General features: G+C 39.2%; 1 protein-coding gene across 1 annotated transcript in view; it reads right to left on the bottom strand.

Moving 5' to 3' along the window:
- The window catches only part of AFG3L2 (AFG3 like matrix AAA peptidase subunit 2), a 231,269-nt gene that overhangs the window by 175,227 nt on the left and 32,176 nt on the right, over positions 1-23,866 (bottom strand). Inside the window, exons 3-7 of the mRNA XM_053714902.1 lie at positions 20,925-20,993; positions 20,328-20,455; positions 18,919-19,071; positions 6,501-6,575; positions 5,687-5,811 (exon numbers count right to left, since the gene is read on the bottom strand). Of these exons, the coding sequence (XP_053570877.1) occupies positions 5,687-5,811; positions 6,501-6,575; positions 18,919-19,071; positions 20,328-20,455; positions 20,925-20,993 (550 nt within the window). The remainder of the gene's footprint in view (positions 1-5,686; positions 5,812-6,500; positions 6,576-18,918; positions 19,072-20,327; positions 20,456-20,924; positions 20,994-23,866) is intronic.

The following is a 23,866-nucleotide window of genomic DNA, read 5'->3' as shown; positions in this document are numbered from 1 at the left end:
GGACACCCCCTACCCCTCCAATCTTTACCAGGCTGTCCCCAGTAACAGATAACGCCGCTTTTTGAACTGTTTCATCTTGAGCCCGAAACCACCGCCTCTAGGTTCTGGGGGACTGTGGCTGCTATGGCCAGCACCAGCCTGTCTGGAGGGGCGGGAATGGCGGGAAAATTGTTGGATGAGTCAAGCTCTTATCAAGATAAGATTCTGTATAAAAGTTGCGTGTTTTCCACAATAAAGTTAGTTCTTGTTTCACCTGAATGCTAGTATGTCTAAGAGAAGGAAGCAAATTAAATAATAGAAGTAAATTGGAAAGTTGTTTAAAATTGTATTCTCTATCTGAATCATGAAAGAAAAATTTTTGGTTTCATGTCCCTTTAAGATGGCGGTGACAATAGTGAGGTGGGGGAGGGAAGAGAGCTGTTTGAGAGGGGTCAAGGGATGTGTCAGGTGGGAGGCTGATCTCTACACTAAAGCTAAAATTAACCCTGCAAGCTACCTACAAGCTACCTAATAACCCCTTTACTGCTGGGCATAATACAAGTGTAGTGCGCAGCTGCATTTAGCAGCCTTCTAATTACCAAAAAGCAATGCCAAAGGCATATATGTCTGCTATTTCTGAACAAAGGGGATCGTACAGAATCATTTACAACCATTTGTGTCATAATTACACAAGCTGTTAGTAAATAATTTCAGTGAGAAACCTAAAGTTTGTGAAAAAGTGATCGAATTTGTTGGTGAAATGGTGGCATAAAATATACCAAAATGGGCCTAGATCAATACTTTGGGTTGTCTACTAAAAAATATATATACACATGTGAAGGGTTGTTCAGAGATTCCTGACAGATATCAGTGTTAAAATGTAACTTTTGCAAATTTTGAAGAAAAAAAAATGGTTTGGAAATAGCCAATGGCTACTTATCGCCCTATAACTTGCAAAAAAAGCAAACATGTAAACATTGGGTATTTCTAAACTCAGGACAAAATTTAGAAACTATTTAGCATGGGTGTTTTTTGGTGGTTGTAGATGTGTAAGAGATTTTGGGGGACAAAGTTAGAAAAAGTGTGGTGTTTTTTCCAATTTTTTCATCATATTTTATAAAAACAATTTATAGTAAATTATAAGATATGAAGAAAATGATGGTATCATTAGAAAGTCCATTTAGTGGCGAGAAAAATGGTATATAATGTGTGGGTACAGTAAATGAGTAAGAGGAAAATTACAGCTAAGTCACTAAGGCCTAGATTTGGAGTTTGGCGGTAGCCGTGAAAACCAGCGTTAGAGGCTCCTAACGCTGGTTTTAGGCTACCGCCGGTATTTGGAGTCAGTCAAAAAAGGGTCTAACGCTCACTTTTCAGCCGCGACTTACGTCAATTGCGTATCCTATCTTTTCAATGGGATCTTTCTAACTCCAGTATTTAGAGTCGTGGCTGAAGTGAGTGTTAGAAATCTAACGACAAAACTCCAGCCGCAGAAAAAAGTCAGTAGTTAAGAGCTTTCTGGGCTAACGCCGGTTCATAAAGCTCTTAACTACACTAACACCCATAAACTACCTATGTCCCCCTAAACCGAGGTCCCCCCACATCGCCGCCACTCGATTAAATTTTTTTAACCCCCTAATCTGCCGACTGCCACCTACGTTATACTTATGTACCCCTAATCTGCTGCCCCTAACACCGCCAACCCCTATATTATATTTATTAACCCCTAACCTGCCCCCCACAACGTCGCAGCCAGCTACCTACAATAATTAACCCCTAATCTGCCGACCGCAAAGCGCCGCTACTTACGTTATCCTTATGTACCCCTAATCTGCTGCCCTTAACACCGCCGACCCCTTTATTATATTTATTAACCCCAAATCTGCCCCCCACAACGTCGCCTCCACCTGCCTACACTTATTAACCCCTAATCTGCCGAGCGGACCGCACCGCTACTATAATAAAGTTATTAACCCCTAATCCGCCTCACTAACCCTATAATAAATAGTATTAACCCCTAATCTGCCCTCCCTAACATCGCCGACACCTAACTTCAAACATTAACCCCTAATCTGCCGACTGGAGCTCACCGCTATTCTAATAAATGTATTAACCCCTAAAGCTAAGTCTAACCCTAACACTAACAACCCCCCTAAATTAAATATAATTTACATCTAACGAAATTAATTAACTCTTATTAAATAAATTATTCCTATTTAAAGCTAAATACTTACCTGTAAAATAAATCCTAATATAGCTACAATATAAATTATATTTATATTATAGCTATTTTAGGATTTATATTTATTTTACAGGTAACTGTATTTATTTTAACCAGGTACAATAGCTAAAATAGTTAAAATAATTACAAAATTACCTGTAAAATAAATCCTAACCTAAGTTACAATTAAACCTAACACTACACTATCAATAAATTAAATAAAATACCTACAATTACCTACAATTAAACCTAACACTACACTATCAATACATTAATTAAATACAATATCTACAAATAAATACAATGAAATAAACTAACTAAAGTACAAAAAATAAAAAAGAACTAAGTTACAAAAAATAAAAAAATATTTACAAACATCAGAAAAATATTACAACAATTTTAAACTAATTACACCTACTCTAAGCCCCCTAATAAAATAACAAAGACCCCCAAAATAAAAAAATGCCCTACCCTATTCTAAATTACTAAAGTTCAAAGCTCTTTTACCTTACCAGCCCTGAACAGGGCCCTTTGCGGGGCATGCCCCAAAGAATTCAGCTCTTTTGCCTGTAAAAAAAACACATACATTACCCCCCCCCCCCCCAACATTACAACCCACCACCCACATACGCCTAATCTAACCCAAACCCCCCTTAAATAAACCTAAAACTAAGCCCCTGAAGATCTTCCTACCTTATCTTCACCATACCAGGTTCACCGATCGATCCAGAAGAGCTCCTCCGATGTCCTGATCCAAGCCCAAGCGGGGGGCTGAAGAGGTCCATGATCCGGCTGAAGTCATCATCCAAGCGGGAGCTGAAGAGGTCCATGATCCGGCTGAAGTCTTCATCCAAGCGGGAGCTGAAGAGGTTTTTGTTGTTTTTTTTTTTATATACTCGCAAGATTTTTACTATTGCAGGAAAGGGGGTGCTATATTACCTTTTCAGGAACCTTCTTAAAATGTTTTGACCATAAAAATAACAACAAGATCTGCAAAACCTCAAAGATGAAAAATTAATACCTTTAATTTCACTAGTTGTCCCTTTTGAGTTATTTGAATTCTTTCCATTTGGGAAGTATTTTTCAAAACCTGAAAAAAAAAATTGTTTAGAAAACATATCAGCCAATCAGAATCAAGTTCAATCCGATTGGCTGATCAGCCAATCGGATTGAACTTGATTCTGATTGGCTGATTCCATCAGCCAATCAGAATATTCCTACCTTAATTCCGATTGGCTGATAGAATCCCATCAGCCAATCGGAATTCGAGGGACGCCATCTTGGATGACGTCATTTAAAGGAACCGTCATTCGACAAGTAGGCGTCGGGAGAAGAGGATGTTCCGCGTCGGATGGAAGATGATGGCTCCCGAAGAAAGAAGATTGAAGATGCCGTTGATAGAAGACTTCAGCCGGATCATGGACCTCTTCAGCTCCCGCTTGGATGAAGACTTCAGCCGGATCATGGACCTCTTCAGCTCCCGCTTGGATGATGACTTCAGCCAGATCATGGACCTCTTCAGCCCCCCGCTTGGGCTTGGATCAGGACATCAGAGGAGCTCTTCTGGATCGATAGGTGAACCTGGTATGGTGAAGATAAGGTAGGAAGATCTTCAGGGGCTTAGTGTTAGGTTTATTTAAGGGGGGTTTGGGTTAGATTAGGGGTATGTGGGTGGTGGGTTGTAATGTTGGGGGGGGGGGGTATTGTATGTGTTTTTTTTACAGGCAAAAGAGCTCAATTCTTTGGGGCATGCCCCGCAAAGGGCCCTGTTCAGGGCTGGTAAGGTAAAAGAGCTTTGAACTTTAGTAATTTAGAATAGGGTAGGGCATTTTTTTATTTTGGGGGTCTTTGTTATTTTATTAGGGGGCTTAGAGTAGGTGTAATTAGTTTAAAATTGTTGTAATATTTTTCTGATGTTTGTAAATATTTTTATATTTTTTGTAACTTAGTTCTTTTTATTTTTTGTACTTTAGTTAGTTTATTTCATTGTATTTATTTGTAGATATTGTATTTAATTAATGTATTGATAGTGTAGTGTTAGGTTTAATTGTAGGTAATTGTAGGTATTTTATTTAATTTATTGATAGTGTAGTGTTAGGTTTAATTGTAACTTAGGTTAGGATTTATTTTACAGGAAATTTTGTAATTATTTTAACTATTTTAGCTATTGTACCTGGTTAAAATAAATACAGTTACCTGTAAAATAAATATAAATCCTAAAATAGCTATAATATAAATATAATTTGTTGGTAGCTATATTAGGATTTATTTTACAGGTAAGTATTTAGCTTTAAATAGGAATAATTTATTTAAGAAGAGTTAATTAATTTCGTTAGATTAAAATTATATTTAACTTAGGGGGGTGTTAGTGTTAGGGTTAGACTTAGCTTTAGGGGTTAATACATTTATTAGAATAGCGGTGAGCTCCAGTCGGCAGATAAGGGGTTAATGTTTGAAGTTAGGTGTCGGCGATGTTAGGGAGGGCAGATTAGGGGTTAATACTATTTATTATTGGGTTAGTGAGGCGGATTAGGGGTTAATAAGTGTAGGCAGGTGGATGAGACGTTGTGGGGGGCAGATTTGGGGTTAATAAATATAATATAGGGGTCGGCGGTGTTAGGGGCAGCAGATTAGGGGTACATAAGGATAACGTAAGTAGCTGCGCTTTGCGGTCGGCAGATTAGGGGTTAATTATTGTAGGTAGCTGGCGGCGACGTTGTGGGGGGCAGGTTAGGGGTTAATAAATATAATATTGGGGTCGGCAGTGTTAGGGGCAGCAGATTAGGGGTACATATGGATAATGTAAGTAGCGGAGGTTTACGGAGCGGCAGATTAGGGGTTAAAAATAATATACAGGGGTCAGCGATAGCGGGGGCGGCAGATTAGGGGTTAATAAGTGTAAGGTTAGGGGTGTTTAGACTCGGGGTACATGTTAGGGTGTTAGGTGCAGACGTAGGAAGTGTTTCCCCATAGACAACAATGGGGCTGCGTTAGGAGCTGAACGCGGCTTTTTTGCAGGTGTTAGGTTTTTTTTCAGCTCAAACAGCCCCATTGTTTTCTATGGGGGAATCGTGCACGAGCACGTTTTTGAGGCTGGCCGCGTCCGTAAGCAACTCTGGTATCGAGAGTTGCAGTGGCGTTAAATATGCTGTACGCTCCTTTTTTGGAGCCTAACGCAGCCATTCTGTGGACTCTCAATACCAGAGTTATTTTAAAGGTGCGGCCAGAAAAAAGCCAGCGTTAGCTACGCGGGTCGTTACCGACAAAACTCTAAATCTAGCCGTAAGGAATTAAGGGTGACCTCTTGTAGGGCCTTTCATGACAAGGGACTAAAATCACTGAGGCCTTACACACTTTAATGAATAGCATCTAAACCATAATTAGCAAGGATTTACATGACATTCATAGTACACGTGACATGAAAGTCAAAAATTATATTTAATATTGCACGTTTACCTTGATTACATAAAAAATCACACTTCTTACCCATCACTCTCTGCTGCATAGACCACAGGTAACCGTTTCTCTCCCTCAATACCAAGTTCTTGCTGCACAGTTTCCAAATTCCTCTCAAATGTGTCCACACTGCCAATATTAAACCAGACATATTGCTATAGAAACAAAAACAAGAGCAGAAATATAAATCTGAACAGATCCTGATTAATTGCCACTGCATAAAAAAAATCCATGACCACTGCATATATTTTATAACAAAATCCCATAATGTATAATAAAATATTGACAAAAAACTATATATATCTTCAAAAAAATTATTTGCTCCATCTAAAATGAGGATATTTTAATTTATGTTTTAAAAAAATGGCTATTACTGTGATGAACCAAGCAACTAATTCCCTTGAATTATTTGTAAAGGTTTGTGTTTACCTACTAAAAGAATTGTAGGAATTAACCAGTCTATGAGCAATAAACATTCTCCTAATTTTAATTTAAAAAGCGGTTTACTTTTTTCAAACCCCCCCAAAAGAAAGAAAAAAGTTCAGTTGCTTTTTTTTATGGGCACACACACTATTTTGATGAGATCCCTTTAAAAAAAAAAAAAAAAAAAGAAAGTCCAGTGCCAGCTTCTAAATTAGGTAAACAAGATTCAAACAAATGGATGTTGCTTATCAAGATATAACATAATTTTCGTGAAGACCAAAGCAATGCTATACTTATGTATTTAGAAATGTGAAAGAATACATCAGTGGCAGCCGTATGCATCAGTTTATGTTGCTATTTCATTAGTACACAAGTTTATTCTCTCAAACACCACATATATAATACAAAGAAGACTAATTACCCCATCAACAGGGCTCTTTCCTGGTGTAAAGATGACTCGGACAAATCGCTTATTTACTACCTCAAGGCGGTCCACCTTTTGGGGGGGGGGGGGGGGGAGAAAAAAAATAGTGTCAAAAAATGTTAAAAGAAATAGTGCAAAATGGTTTATTTATAATATATAAAAAGAATGTCATACATTAGTAAAAAGCAACACACGTGTCAAGATGTTAAAAACATAATTTATGTAAGAACTTACCTGATAAATTCATTTCTTTCATATTAGCAAGAGTCCATGAGCTAGTGACGTATGGGATATACATTCCTACCAGAAGGGGCAAAGTTTCCCAAACCTCAAAATGCCTATAAATACACCCCTCACCACACCCACAATTCAGTTTAACGAATAGCCAAGAAGTGGGGTGATAAAAAAGTGCGAAAGCATATAAAATAAGGAATTGGAATAATTGTGCTTTATACAAAAATCATAACCACCCCAAAAAAAGGGCGGGCCTCATGGACTCTTGCTAATATGAAAGAAATGAATTTATCAGGTAAGTTCTTACATAAATTATGTTTTCTTTCATGTAATTAGCAAGAGTCCATGAGCTAGTGACGTATGGGATAATGATTACCCAAGATGTGGATCTTTCCACGCAAGAGTCACTAGAGAGGGAGGTATAAAATAAAGACAGCCAATTCCTGCTGAAAATAATCCACACCCAAAATAAAGTTTAATGAAAAACATAAGCAGAAGATTCAAACTGAAACCGCTGCCTGAAGTACTTTTCTACCAAAAACTGCTTCAGAAGAAGAAAATACATAAAAATGGTAGAATTTAGTAAAAGTATGCAAAGAGGACCAAGTTGCTGCTTTGCAAATCTGATCAATCGAAGCTTCATTCCTAAACGCCCAGGAAGTAGAAACTGACCTAGTAGAATGAGCTGTAATCCTTTGAGGCGGAGATTTACCCGACTCAACATAGGCAAGATGAATTAAAGATTTCAACCAAGATGCCAAAGAAATGGCAGAAGCTTTCTGGCCTTTTCTAGAACCAGAAAAGATAACAAATAAACTAGAAGTCTTTCGGAAAGACTTAGTAGCTTCAACATAATATTTCAAAGCTCTAACAACATCCAAAGAATGCAATGATTTCTCCTTAGAATTCTTAGGATTAGGACATAATGAAGGAACCACAATATCCCTACTAATGTTGTTAGAATTCACAACTTTAGGTAAAAAACACTGCCTTATCCTGATGAAAAATCAGAAAAGGAGACTCACAAGAAAGAGCAGATAATTCAGAAACTCTTCTGGCAGAAGAGATTGCCAAAAGGAACAAAACTTTCCAAGAAAGTAATTTAATGTCCAATGAATGCATAGGTTCAAACGGAGGAGCTTGAAGAGCCCCCAGAACCAAATTCAAACTCCAAGGAGGAGAAATTGACTTAATGACAGGTTTTATACGAACCAAAGCTTGTACAAAACAAAGAATATCAGGAAGATTAGCAATCTTTCTGTGAAAAAGAACAGAAAGAGCAGAGATTTGTCCTTTCAAAGAACTTGCGGATAAACCTTTATCTAAACCATCCTGAAGAAACTGTAAAATTCTCGGAATTCTAAAAGAATGCCAAGAAAAATGATGAGAAAGACACCAAGAAATATAAGTCTTCCAGACTCTATAATATATCTCTCTGGATACAGATTTACGAGCCTGTAACATAGTATTAATCACAGAGTCAGAGAAACCTCTTTGACCAAGAATCAAGCGTTCAATCTCCATACCTTTAAATTTAAGGATTTGAGATCCTGATGGAAAAAAGGACCTTGCGACAGAAGGTCTGGACGTAGCGGAAGAGTCCACGGATGGCAAGAGGCCATCCGGACAAGATCCGCATACCAAAACCTGTGAGGCCATGCCGGAGCTACCAGCAGAACAAACGAGCATTCCTTCAGAATCTTGGAGATTACTCTTGGAAGAAGAACTAGAGGCGGAAAGCTATAAGCAGGATGATACTTCCAAGGAAGTGATAATGCATCCACTGCTTCCGCCTGAGGATCCCGGGATCTGGACAGATACCTGGGAAGTTTCTTGTTTAGATGAGACGCCATCAGATCTATTTCTGGAAGCTCCCACATTTGAACAATCTGAAGAAATACCTGTGGGTGAAGAGACCATTCGCCCGGATGCAACATTTGGCGACTGAGATAATCCGCTTCCCAATTGTCTATACCTGGGATATGAACCGCAGAGATTAGACAGGAGCTGGATTCCGCCCAAACCAGAATTCGAGATACTTCTTTCATAGCCAGAGGACTGTGAGTCCCTCCTTGATGATTGATGTATGCCACAGTAGTGACATTGTCTGTCTGAAAACAAATGAACGATTCTCTCTTCAGAAGAGGCCAAGAATGAAGAGCTCTGAAAATTGCACGGAGTTCCAAAATATTGATCGGTAATCTCACCTCCTGAGATTCCCAAACTCCTTGTGCCGTCAGAGATCCCCACACAGCTCCCCAACCTGTGAGACTTGCATCTGTTGAAATTACAGTCAAGGTCGGAAGCACAAAAGAAGCCCCCTGAATTAAACGATGGTGATCTGTCCACCACGTTAGAGAGTGTCGTACAATCGGTTTTAAAGATATTAATTGAGATATCTTTGTGTAATCCTTGCACCATTGATTCAGCATACAGAGCTGAAGAGGTCGCATGTGAAAACGAGCAAAGGGGATCGCGTCCGATGCAGCAGTCATAAGACCTAGAATTTCCATGCATAAGGCTACCGAAGGGAATGATTGTGACTGAAGGTTTCGACAAGCTGAAATCAATTTTAGACGTCTCTTGTCTGTTAAAGACAGAGTCATGGACACTGAATCTATCTGGAAACCCAGAAAGGTTACCCTTGTCTGAGGAATCAATTAACTTTTTGGTGAATTGATCCTCCAACCATGATCTTGAAGAAACAACACAAGTCGATTCGTATGAGATTCTGCTAAATGTAAAGACTGAGCAAGTACCAAGATATCGTCCAAATAAGGAAATACCACAATACCCTGTTCTCTGATTACAGACAGAAGGGCACCGAGAACCTTTGTAAAAATTCTTGGAGCTGTAGCTAGGCCAAACGGCAGAGCCACAAACTGGTAATGCTTGTCCAGAAAAGAGAATCTCAGGAACTGATAATGATCTGGATGAATCGGAATATGCAGATATGCATCCTGTAAATCTATTGTGGACATAAAATGCCCTTGCTGAACAAAAGGCAAGATAGTCCTTACAGTTACCATTTTGAACGTTGGTATCCTTACATAACGATTCAATATTTTTAGATCCAGAACTGGTCTGAAGGAATTCTCCTTCTTTGGTACAATGAAGAGATTTGAATAAAACCCCATCCCCTGTTCCAGAACTGGAACTGGCATAATTACTCCAGCCAACTCTAGATCTGAAACACAATTCAGAAATGCTTGAGCTTTCACTGGATTTACTGGGACACGGGAAAGAAAAAATCTCTTTGCAGGAGGTCTCATCTTGAAACCAATTCTGTACCCTTCTGAAACAATGTTCTGAATCCAAAGATTGTGAACAGAATTGATCCAAATTTCTTTGAAAAAACGTAACCTGCCCCCTACCAGCTGAGCTGGAATGAGGGCCGCACCTTCATGTGGACTTAGAAGCAGGCTTTGCCTTTCTAGAAGGCTTGGATTTATTCCAGACTGGAGATGGTTTCCAAACTGAAACTGCTCCTGAGGATGAAGGATCAGGCCTTTGTTCTTTGTTGAAACGAAAGGAACGAAAACAATTATTAGCCCTGTTTTTACCCTTAGATTTTTTATCCTGTGGTAAAAAAACAGAATTTATGTTTACCTGATAAATTACTTTCTCCAACGGTGTGTCCGGTCCACAGCGTCATCCTTACTTGTGGGATATTCTCTTCCCCAACAGGAAATGGCAAAGAGCCCAGCAAAGCTGGTCACATGATCCCTCCTAGGCTCCGCCTTCCCCAGTCATTCGACCGACGTAAAGGAGGAATATTTGCATAGGAGAAATCATATGATACCGTGGTGACTGTAGTTAGAGAAAATAAATCATCAGACCTGATTAAAAAACCAGGGCGGGCCGTGGACCGGACACACCGTTGGAGAAAGTAATTTATCAGGTAAACATAAATTCTGTTTTCTCCAACATAGGTGTGTCCGGTCCACGGCGTCATCCTTACTTGTGGGAACCAATACCAAAGCTTTAGGACACGGATGATGGGAGGGAGCAAATCAGGTCACCTAGATGGAAGGCACCACGGTTTGCAAAACCTTTCTCCCAAAAATAGCCTCAGAAGAAGCAAAAGTATCAAATTTGTAAAATTTGGTAAAAGTGTGCAGTGAAGACCAAGTCGCTGCCTTACATATCTGATCAACAGAAGCCTCGTTCTTGAAGGCCCATGTGGAAGCCACAGCCCTAGTGGAATGAGCTGTGATTCTTTCAGGAGGCTGCCGTCCGGCAGTCTCATAAGCCAATCTGATGATGCTTTTAAGCCAAAAAGAGAGAGAGGTAGAAGTTGCTTTTTGACCTCTCCTTTTACCAGAATAAACAACAAACAAGGAAGATGTTTGTCTGAAATCCTTTGTAGCCTCTAAATAGAATTTTAGAGCACGAACTACATCCAAATTGTGCAACAAACGTTCCTTCTTTGAAACTGGATTCGGACACAAAGAAGGCACAACTATCTCCTGGTTAATATTTTTGTTAGAAACAACTTTCGGAAGAAAACCAGGTTTAGTACGCAAAACCACCTTATCTGCATGGAACACCAGATAAGGAGGAGAACACTGCAGAGCAGATAACTCTGAAACTCTTCTAGCAGAAGAAATTGCAACCAAAAACAAAACTTTCCAAGATAATAACTTAATATCAACGGAATGTAAGGGTTCAAACGGAACCCCTTGAAGAACTGAAAGAACTAAATTGAGACTCCAAGGAGGAGTCAAAGGTTTGTAAACAGGCTTGATTCTAACCAGAGCCTGAACAAAAGCCTGAACATCTGGCACAGCCGCCAGCTTCTTGTGAAGTAAAACAGATAAAGCAGAAATCTGTCCCTTCAAAGAACTTGCAGATAATCCTTTCTCCAAACCTTCTTGAAGAAAGGATAGAATCTTAGGAATTTTTATCTTGTTCCATGGGAATCCTTTAGATTCACACCAACAGATATATTTCTTCCATATTTTATGGTAGATTTTTCTAGTTACAGGCTTTCTGGCCTGAACAAGAGTATCAATGACAGAATCTGAGAACCCTCGCTTTGATAAAATCAAGCGTTCAATCTCCAAGCAGTCAGTTGGAGTGAGGCCAGATTCGGATGTTCGAACGGACCTTGAACAAGAAGGTCCTGTCTCAAAGGTAGCTTCCATGGTGGAGCCAATGACATATTCACCAGATCTGCATACCAAGTCCTGCGTGGCCACGCAGGAGCTATCAAGATCACCGATGCCCTCTCCTGTTTGATCCTGGCTACCAGCCTGGGAATGAGAGGAAACGGTGGGAACACATAAGCTAGGTTGAAGCTCCAAGGTGCTACTAGTGCATCCACTAGAGTCGCCTTGGGATCCCTGGATCTGGACCCGTAGCAAGGAACCTTGAAGTTCTGACGAGACGCCATCAGATCCATGTCTGGAATGCCCCACAATTGAATTATTTGGGCAAAGATTTCCGGATGGAGTTCCCACTCCCCCGGATGAAATGTCTGACGACTCAGAAAATCCGCTTCCCAATTTTCCACTCCTGGGATGTGGATTGCAGACAAGTGGCAGGAGTGAGTCTCCGCCCATTGAATTATTTTGGTCACTTCTTCCATCGCCAGGGAACTCCTTGTTCCCCCCTGATGGTTGATATACGCAACAGTCGTCATGTTGTCTGATTGAAACCGTATGAATTTGGCCTTTGCTAGCTGAGGCCAAGCCTTGAGAGCATAGAATATCGCTCTCAGTTCCAGAATATTTATCGGGAGAAGAGATTCTTCCCGAGACCAAAGACCCTGAGCTTTCAGGGGTTCCCAGACCGCGCCCCAGCCCACTAGACTGGCGTCGGTCGTGACAATGACCCACTCTGGTCTGCGGAAGCTCATCCCTTGTGACAGATTGTCCAGGGTCAGCCACCAACGGAGTGAATCTCTGGTCCTCTGATCTACTTGTATCGTCGGAGACAAGTCTGTATAATCCCCATTCCACTGACTGAGCATGCACAGTTGTAATGGTCTTAGATGAATTCGCGCAAAAGGAACTATGTCCATTGTCGCGACCATCAAACCTATTACTTCCATGCACTGCGCTATGGAAGGAAGAAGAACAGAATGAAGTACTTGACAAGAGCTTAGAAGTTTTGATTTTCTGGCCTCTGTCAGAAAAATCCTCATTTCTAAGGAGTCTATTATTGTTCCCAAGAAGGGAACTCTTGTTGACGGAGATAGAGAACTTTTTTCTACGTTCACTTTGCACCCGTGAGATCTGAGAAAGGCCAGGACAATGTCCGTATGAGCCTTTGCTTGTGGTAGAGACGACGCTTGAATCAGTATGTCGTCCAAGTAAGGTACTACTGCAATGCCCCTTGGTCTTAGCACCGCTAGAAGGGACCCTAGTACCTTTGTGAAAATTCTTGGAGCAGTGGCTAATCCGAATGGAAGTGCCACAAACTGGTAATGCTTGTCCAGAAAGGCGAACCTTAGGAACCGATGATGTTCCTTGTGGATAGGAATATGTAGATACGCATCCTTTAAATCCACCGTGGTCATGAATTGACCTTCCTGGATGGTAGGAAGAATTGTCCGAATGGTTTCCATTTTGAACGATGGAACCTTGAGAAATTTGTTTAGGATCTTGAGATCCAAGATTGGTCTGAATGTTCCCTCTTTTTTGGGAACTATGAACAGATTGGAGTAGAACCCCATCCCTTGTTCTCCTAATGGAACCGGATGAATCACTCCCATTTTTAACAGGTCTTCTACACAATGTAAGAATGCCTGTCTTTTTATGTGGTCTGAAGACAATTGAGACCTGTGGAACCTCCCCCTTGGGGGTAGCTCCTTGAATTCCAGAAGATAACCTTGGGAGACTATTTCTAGCGCCCAAGGATCCAGAACATCTCTTGCCCAAGCCTGAGCGAAGAGAGAAAGTCTGCCCCCCACCAGATCCGGTCCCGGATCGGGGGCCAACATCTCATGCTGTCTTGGTAGCAGTGGCAGGTTTCTTGGCCTGCTTACCTTTGTTCCAGCCTTGCATTGGCCTCCAGGCTGGCTTGGTTTGAGAAGTATTACCCTCTTGCTTAGAGGATGTAGAACTTGAGGCTGGTCCGTTTCTGCGAAAGGGACGAAAATTTGGTTTATTTTTAGCCTTAAAAGACCTATCCTGAGGAAGGGCGTGGCCCTTACCCCCAGTGATATCTGAAATAATCTCTTTCAAGTCAGGGCCAAACAGCGTTTTCCCCTTGAAAGGTATGTTAAGAAATTTGTTCTTGGAAGACGCATCCGCTGACCAAGATTTTAGCCAAAGCGCTCTGCGCGCCACAATAGCAAACCCTGAATTTTTCGCCGCTAATCTAGCTAATTGCAAAGTGGCGTCTAAAGTAAAAGAGTTAGCCAATTTAAGAGCGTGAACTCTGTCCATAATCTCCTCATAAGAAGAATCTTTATCCAGCGATTTTTCTAGTTCATCGAACCAGAAACACGCTGCTGTAGTGACAGGAACAATGCATGAAATTGGTTGTAGAAGGTAACCTTGCTGAACAAACATCTTTTTAAGCAAACCCTCTAATTTTTTATCCATAGGATCTTTGAAAGCACAACTATCTTCTATAGGGATAGTAGTGCGTTTGTTTAGAGTAGAAACCGCCCCCTCGACCTTGGGGACTGTCTGCCATAAGTCCTTTCTGGGGTCGACCATAGGAAACAATTTCTTAAATATAGGGGGAGGGACAAAAGGTATGCCGGGCCTTTCCCATTCTTTGTTTACAATGTCCGCCACCCGCTTGGGTATAGGAAAAGCTTCGGGGGGCCCCGGGACCTCTAGGAACTTGTCCATCTTACATAATTTCTCTGGAATGACCAAATTGTCACAATCATCCAGAGTAGACAACACCTCCTTAAGCAGAGCGCGGAGATGTTCCAATTTAAATTTGAATGTAATCACATCAGGTTCAGCTTGTTGAGAAATTTTCCCTGAATCTGAAATTTCTCCCTCAGACAAAACCTCCCTGGCCCCCTCAGACTGGTGTAGGGGCATGTCAGAACCATTATCAGCGTCCTCATGCTCTTCAGTATTTTTTAAAACAGAGCAGTCGCGCTTTCGCTGATAATTGGGCATTTTGGCTAAAATGTTTTTGATAGAATTATCCATTACAGCCGTTAATTGTTGCATAGTAAGGAGTATTGGCGCACTAGATGTACTAGGGGCCTCCTGTGTGGGCAAGACTGGCGTAGACGAAGGAGGGGATGATGCAGTACCATGCTTACTCCCCTCACTTGAGGAATCATCTTGGGCATCATTTTCTCTAAATTGTTTGTCACATACATCACATCTATTTAAATGAGAAGGAACCTTGGCTTCCTCACATACAGAACATAGTCTATCTGATAGTTCAGACATGTTAAACAGGCATAAACTTGATAACAAAGTACAAAAAACGTTTTAAAATAAAACCGTTACTGTCACTTTAAATTTTAAACTGAACACACTTTATTACTGAATATGTGAAAAAGTATGAAGGAATTGTTCAAAATTTACCAAAATTTCACCACAGTGTCTTAAAGCCTTAAAAGTATTGCACACCAAATTTGAAAGCTTTAACTCTTAAAATAACGGAACCGGAGCCGTTTTTATATTTAACCCCTATACAGTCCCTGGTATCTGCTTTGCTGAGACCCAACCAAGCCCAGAGGGGAATACGATACCAAATGACGCCTTCAGTAAGCTTTTTCTATGTATCTGAGCTCCTCACACATGCATCTGCATGCCTTGCTTCCCAAAAACAACTGCGCATTAGTGGCGCGAAAATGAGGCTCTGCCTATGATTAGAGAAGGCCCTCAGTGAAAAAGGTGTCCAATACAGTGCCTGCCGTTCCTTTAACATAATTCCCAAGAATAAAATAACTCCTCAAAGCTATAAACTATTAAAAATGCTTATAAATCAATCGTTTTAGCCCAGAAAAATGTCTACCAGTCTTTAAAGCCCTTGTAAAGCCCTTTATTCTTATGTAATAAAAATGGCTTACCGGATCCCATAGGGAAAATGACAGCTTCCAGCATTATCAAGTCTTGTTAGAAATGTGTCATACCTCAAGCAGCAAAAGTCTGCTCACTGTTTCCCCCAACTGAAGTTAATTCCTCTCAACAGTCCTGTGTGGAAACAGCCATCGATTTTAGTAACGGTTGCTAAAATCATTTTCCTCTTACAAACAGAAATCTTCATCTCTTTTCTGTTTCAGAGTAAATAGTACATACCAGCACTATTTTAAAATAACAAACTCTTGATTGAAGAATAAAAACTACATTTAAACACCAAAAAACTCTAAGCCATCTCCGTGGAGATGTTGCCTGTACAACGGCAAAGAGAATGACTGGGGAAGGCGGAGCCTAGGAGGGATCATGTGACCAGCTTTGCTGGGCTCTTTGCTATTTCCTGTTGGGGAAGAGAATATCCCACAAGTAAGGATGACGCCGTGGACCGGACACACCTATGTTGGAGAAAGTTCCTTTCCCACCAGTAACAGTTGAGATAATGGAATCCAACTGAGAACCAAATAATTTGTTACCCTGGAAAGAAATGGAAAGTAGAGTTGATTTAGAAGCCATATCAGCATTCCAAGTTTTAAGCCATAAAGCTCTTCTAGCTAAAATAGCTAGAGACATAAACCTGACATCAACTCTGATAATATCAAAAATGGCATCACAGATAAAATTATTAGCATGCTGAAGAAGAATAATAATATTATGAGAATCATGATCTGTTACTTGTTGTGCTAAAGTCTCCAACCAAAAAGTTGAAGCTGCAGCAACATCAGCCAAAGATATAGCAGGTCTAAGAAGATTACCTGAACACAGAAGCTTTTCTTAGAAAGGATTCAATTTTCCTATCTAAAGGATCTTTAAACGAAGTACCATCTGACGTAGGAATAGTAGTACGTTTAGCAAGGGTAGAAATAGCCCCATCGACTTTAGGGATTTTGTCCCAAAATTCTAATCTGTCAGACGGCACAGGATATAATTGCTTAAAACGTTTAGAAGGAGTAAATGAATTACCCAATTTATCCCATTCTCTGGAAATTACTTCAGAAATAGCATTAGGAACAGGAAAAACTTCTGGAATAACCACAGGAGATTTAAATACCTTATCTAAACGTTTAGAATTAGTATCAAGAGGACCAGAATCCTCTATTTCTAAAGCAATTAGTACTTCTTTAAGTAAAGAACGAATAAATTCCATTTTAAATAAATATGAAGATTTATCAGCATCAATCTCTGAGACAGAATCCTCTGAACCAGAAGAGTCATCAGAATCAGAATGATGATGTTCATTTAAAAATTCATCTGTAGAGAGAGAAGTTTTAAAAGATTTTTTATGTTTACTAGAAGGAGAAATAACAGACATAGCCTTCTTGATGGATTCAGAAACAAAATCTCTTATGTTATCAGGAACATTCTGCACCTTAGATGTTGAGGGAACTGCAACAGGCAATGGTACATTACTAAAGGAAATATTATCTGCTTTAACAAGTTTGTCATGACAATTAATACAAACAACAGCCGGAGGAATAGCTACCAAAAGTTTACAGCAGATACACTTAGCTTTGGTAGTTCCAGCACTAGACAGCGATTTTCCTGAAGTATCTTCTGACTCAGATGCAACGTGAGAGATCTTGCAATATGTAAGAGAAAAAACAACATATAAAGCAAAATTGATCAAATTCCTTAAATGACAGTTTCAGGAATGGGAAAAAATGCCAATAAACAAGCTTCTAGTAACCAGAAGCAAAGAAAAAATGAGACTGAAATAATGTGGAGACAAAAGCGACGCCCATATTTTTTGACGCCACATCCGGAACGCCGACATTTTTGGCGCAAAAGGACGTCAAAAAATGACGCAACTTCCGGCGACACGTATGACGCCGGAAACAGAAAAGATTTTTTGCGCCAAAAAAGTCCGCGCCAAGAATGACGCAATAAAATGAAGCATTTTCAGCCCCCGGGAGCCTAACAGCCCACAGGGAAAAAAAAAGTCAAATTTTTAAGGTAAGAAAAAATGATTGATTCAAATGCATTATCCCAAATATGAAACTGACTGTCTGAAAATAAGGAATGTTGAACATTCTGAGTCAAGGCAAATAAATGTTTGAATACATATATTTAGAACTTTTATATAAAAGTGCCCAACCATAGCTTAGAGTGTCACAGAAAATAAGATTTACTTACCCCAGGACACTCATCTACATGTTGTAGAAAGCCAAACCAGTACTGAAACGAAAATCAGCAGAGGTAATGGTATATAAATAAGAGTATATCGTCGATCTGAAAAGGGAGGTAAGAGATGAATCTCTACGACCGATAACAGAGAACCTATGAAATAGACCCCGTAGAAGGAGATCACTGCATTCAAATAGGCAATACTCTCCTCACATCCCTCTGACATTCACTGCACGCTGAGAGGAAAACCGGGCTCCAACTTGCTGCGGAGCGCATATCAACGTAGAATCTAGCACAAACTTACTTCACCACCTCCATAGGAGGCAAAGTTTGTAAAACTGAATTGTGGGTGTGGTGAGGGGTGTATTTATAGGCATTTTGAGGTTTGGGAAACTTTGCCCCTCCTGGTAGGAATGTATATCCCATATGTCACTAGCTCATGGACTCTTGCTAATTACATGAAAGAAATCACATCGCCTGCCCTATTTACAGATTTTTAGGAAGTTGCTGCTCCCCACTGCTATAAAACAGCAACAACAAACACACAACAAAAACACAACAGCAGAATTTTAACACAGAATTTTCATTTTAGAACATAACATTAATTAGGACACTAAAATTAGACAGAGGTATGTAATGACCAGATTAATGTACAAGTGCTACAATAATTTACTGTTGAACATTGCATACAACATTTTATTTTCACTTTAAGATTTTGGTTATTAATCCTCTGCTCTTTTTAAAGTGAATCAATACTTTTTTTTTTCTTCAGTGACCAGTCATGGGGTTTCCTATTAACGCTACACAATTACATGGCATATGGCAAGTCTTGAAGAAAATGGTGCTGCATCTTTCCTAAAATACGCTTTATTATTATTTAAGCATATTGCAGGTCTAGATTTGCATCTTCTCTGGGTGAAAGCATCTCTACAGAAGCAATTTCCTAAGTGGCAAAACAGATGCAGTACATATGTACAGCTTGCTTAATTACTCACCACATCTTTAGACAAGTAGTTATTGACAAAGTCTTTCCAAGTGATCTCTCTTCCAGAACTCCTGAAGAAAAAATAATAAGTGACACCAGCCCAAAATGCCGCACTTGCAATGAAGTAGAATCTGAACTCTTTATCGTCCCATGGGACTTCACCCTACAAACCAAAGAACCAACATTTCAAAACAGCATCCATAATAAAGGGCATGCTATTACTGTTAACATCCAGAAAAATATTTTTTTCATACAATTATTATTATCTATATTGTTTGCGACATAGAACTGCAAACCTCACTTAAGAAAACTACAAAACTGAAGTAAACAATGCAAATCCCCTGAAACCACCACCAATATAAATGAAGTCTTTTTGCTTACTATATATGCTGCTTAAAGGGACAGTCTACATCTTAGTCATCTTGGTAGCCACTTTCAAATGGCTGCCAAGCTCCGCCGCCCACTGATGACATCATGATCTGAGCTGCATAATAGGTTTACTAGTTACAAAAGACTCACTAGTTGGTTTCAACAGAATGGCAATGCTATTAAAGGGACAGTCTAGTCAAAATTCCCCTTTAATAATTCAGACAGGGCATGTAATTTTAAACAACTTTCAAATTTAATTTTATCATCAAATTTGCTTTGTTCTCTTGGTATTCTTTTTTGAAAGCTAAACCTAGGTAGGCTCAAACGGATTACTAAACCTTTGAAAACCACCTCTTATCTCAGTGCATTTTGATAGTTGTTCACTGTTAGACAGTGCTAGTTCATGTGTGTCATATAGATAACATTGTGGTCACTCCCGTGCAGTTATTTAGGAGTCAGCATTGATTGGCTAAAATGCATGTCTGTCAAAAGCACTGAGATAAGGGGACAGTCTGCAGAGGCTTAGATAAAAGGTAATCAGAGGTAAAAAGTGTATTAATATCACAGTAATGGTTATGTAAAACTGGGTATTGGGTAGTAAAAGGATTATCTATCTTTTTAAACAATAAACATTTTCAAGTAGACTGACCCTTTAAGCAGAATGTCTAGATGCAGCCCAGATTATTGTGATGTCATCAGTGGGTGGAACTTTGCAACCATTTCAAAGTGGCCAGAAACAATATTAATTTTAAAATAACTTTTTACTGTTCCTGCTGCATGACATAGAAAAGTTGCAGGAGGCTATTTGCAGCTTAATCTAAGGTAAGAATTTAAGATGACTAAGGTGTAAACTGTCCCTTTAAAGGGACATTAAACTCAAAATGGAAGTTCCCATAAAACGTTTAATTATGCATTAAACATGGTAAATATTTTAAATTACTTTTATGATCTCTAAATTGTCTTTGGTTAGACAAGTTATAAGTAAATGGAATTTACTAACATTTTATTGAATATTTATGAATAATGTCTAACTAAAAAGTAAAGAGAGACCTTTTGCATTCTTGCCCACCAAGATGAATCTTCTTTCTTGCCACCTCCCTTTCCCCCTTTCTTGCCACCTCCTCCAGATGAGCCATTGCCTCTACCTGAGGACTGTTGGTTACTATTAAGTTTTGCATCTGGGAAAGGGAGGAAAAAAAAAAATATCTTGTCAATGCTTCATAAGGGCATAGGTTGCATAGTCATTGAACAATGTAATTCTGTGTTTCAGAGAGGTGAGAGAGAAAGAGAAAGAGAAAGGATAATATTTTTCACTGTATTACTAAATATATATATATATATATATATATATATATATATATATATATATATATATATATATATATATATATATATATATATAGGAGCATGTGATCGGAAAACATTATGTTCTAAAATAAATCTCTAGTGTTGGCAAAAAGAACATCAGCAAGTCTTCCTTTCATTTGTGTTGTGTTTTTTTTTGTGTTTTTTTTTTATATACTCGCAAGATTTTTACTATTGCAGGAAAGGGGGTGCTATATTACCTTTTCAGGAACCTTCTTAAAATGTTTTGACCATAAAAATAATAACAAGATCTGCAAAACCTCAAAGATGAAAAATTAATACCTTTAATTTCACTAGTTGTCCCTTTTGAGTTATTTGAATTCTTTCCATTTGGGAAGTATTTTTCAAAACCTGAAAAAAAAAAATTGTTTAGAAAACATATTTATGGACAGATAAGACATTTAAAATTATTTAAAGGGCCATGATACCCAAATTTTGAAACACTTGAAAGTGATGCAGCACAGCTGTAAAAAGCCGACTAGAAAATATCACCTGAACATCTCTGTAAAAAAGAAAGATATTCTACCTCAAAAGTTCCTCACTAGCCACATCCCATTGTAAAGAGGCTTTAAGCAGCAAATCAGTATGTCTGTCCCAGGACAGCTAAGGGAGTGAGCTTTCATGCACTCATGTTATTTCCCTATTCAGTTTAAGGAAGTCTACTATGAAATCTCATGAGAGTTAAGTCAAATCTCATGAGATCATAGTAAAAGAGTTCATGACCTTAGCACTGCTGATGCCGATTGGCTGCTGTTCATTTCTTCTTTTTTTTTTTTTTTTTTTCTTCTTTACCTGCAGCTGGGCAGCAGCTGAGTATAACTTTTTACACAGAACTTACTCTACTGAGCTGAGGAAATTGTAAGGTAAAATATCTTCCTTTTTTACATAGAGATGTTCAGGTGATATTTTCCTGTCAGCTTTTTACAGTTATACTGCATCAGTTTCAAATGATTTAGCATATTAGTATTATGTCCCTTTAACAATTTTATATATATATATATATATATATATATATATATATATATATATATATATATATATATATATATATATATATATATATATACACACACACACTATTTATTAGCAAATTAAAAAGGGACATTACTTGAATGTGGAATCAATTGAATGTGATGCAGCATATTTGTATAAAGCAGACTAGAACACACATAGGGCTAGATTACAAGTGGAATGTTAATTTATTGTGCGCCCGTAAACGGGCAAAATCGCCCATTTACAGGCGCACAATAAATAACCAGCCATTACAAGTGGCTGGTTAATGCTATAGAGAGCTCACAGTAGCAATTAGCGATCCAAAAATTCAGATCTCTGGTTAGTGTTTATTTAACCCTTTAATGACCACAGCACTTTTCCATTTTCTGTACGTTTGGGACCAAGGCTATTTTTACATTTTTGTGGTGTTTGTGTTTAGCTGTAATTTTCCTCTTACTCATTTACTGTACCCACACATTATATACCGTTCTTCTTGCCATTAAATGGACTTTCTCAAGATATCATTGTCATCATATCTTATAATTTACTATAAAAAAAATTATATAAAATTTGAGGAAAAAATTGAAAAACAACACACTTTTTCTAAATTTGACCCCCAAAATCTGTTACACATCTACAACCACCAAAAAACACCAATGCTAAATAGTTTCTAAATTTTGTCCCGAGTTTAGAAATACCCAATGTTTACATGTTCTTTGCTTTTCTTGCAAGTTATAGGGCCATAAATACAATTAGCACTTTGCTATTGCCAAACCACTTTTTTTCAATATTAGCGCTAGTTACATTGGGACACATATCTTTCAGGAATCCCTGAATATCCATTGACATGTATATATATAATTTTTTTTAGAAGACATCCCAAAGTATTGATCTAGGCCCATTTTGGTATATTTCATGCCACCGTTTCACTGCTAAATGAGATCAAATAAAAAAAAATTGTTCTCACTAAACTTAGGTTTCTCACTAAACTTATTTGCAAAAAACTTGTGCAATTGTGGCACAAATGGTTGTAAATGCTTCTCTGGGATCCCCTTTGTTCATAATAGCAGACATATATGGCTTTGGCATTTTTTTTGGTAATTAGAAGGCCGCTAAATGCCACTGCGCACCACACGTGTATTATGCCCAGCAGTGGAGGGGTTAATTAGGGAGCATGTAGGGAGCTTCTAGGGTTAATTTTAGCTTTAGTGTAGTGTAGTAGACAACCCCAAGAATTGATCTAGGCCCATCTTGGTATATTTCATGCCACCATTTCACCGCTAAATGCGATCAAATAAAAAAAAATCGTTCACTTTTTCACAATTTTAGGTTTCTCACTGAAATTATTTACAAACAACTTGTGCAATAATGGAACAAATGGTTGTAAAAGCTTCTCTGGGATCCCCTTTGTTCATAAATAGCAGACATATATGGCTTTGGCATTGCTTTTTGGTAATTAGGCCACGAAATGCCGCTGCGCATCACACGTGTATTATGCCCAGCAGTGAAGGGGTTAATTAGGTAGCTTGTAGGGAGCTTGCAGGGTTAATTTTAGCTTTAGTGTAGAAATCAGCCTCCCACATCAGACCCCCTGATCCCTCCCAAACAGTGCTCTTCCCTCTCCCACCCCACAATTGTCCCCGCCATCTTAAGTACTGGCAAAAAGTCTGCCAGTACTAAAATAAAAGGTATTTGTATATTTTTTTTTATAGCATATTTACATATGCTGATGTTTAGGATTCCCCCTTAGCCCCCAACCTCCCTGACCCCCCCCAAACAGCTCTCTAACCCTCCTCCTCTGCCTTACTGGGAGCCATCTAGGGTACTGGCAGCTGTCTGCCAGTACCCAGTTTTTGCAAAAAAATGCTTTATAATTCTTTTTTCTTTTCTGTAGTGTAGCTTCCCCCCCCACCTCCCAGATCACTTCGATTTAAAAAAAAAAAAAAAAAAAAACTTTTACCCAACTTTTATTTTTAATTGTTATCTGTAGTGTAGGCGTTCCAACCCTCATCCACCCCGTGCACGCGTCCACCCCTCCCTCCCGTGCGCGCCCCCCGGCGTCATGTGGCCCATCGATGGCCGCCCACCTGCCTCCCACGTAAGCTCCCACCCACCAACGATACCGGCCATCGATGTCCGGTGCAGAGAGGGCCACAGAGTGGCTCTCTCTGCATCGGATGGCCAAGGGGGGTTATTGCAGGATGCCTCGATATTGAGGCATCACTGCAATA

The sequence above is a fragment of the Bombina bombina genome, chromosome 5, assembly GCF_027579735.1.
Source record: "Bombina bombina isolate aBomBom1 chromosome 5, aBomBom1.pri, whole genome shotgun sequence".
Classification (NCBI taxonomy): domain Eukaryota; kingdom Metazoa; phylum Chordata; class Amphibia; order Anura; family Bombinatoridae; genus Bombina; species Bombina bombina.
Note: the sequence above shows the minus strand (reverse complement) of the source record. Positions and strands in the feature narration are given on the sequence as shown.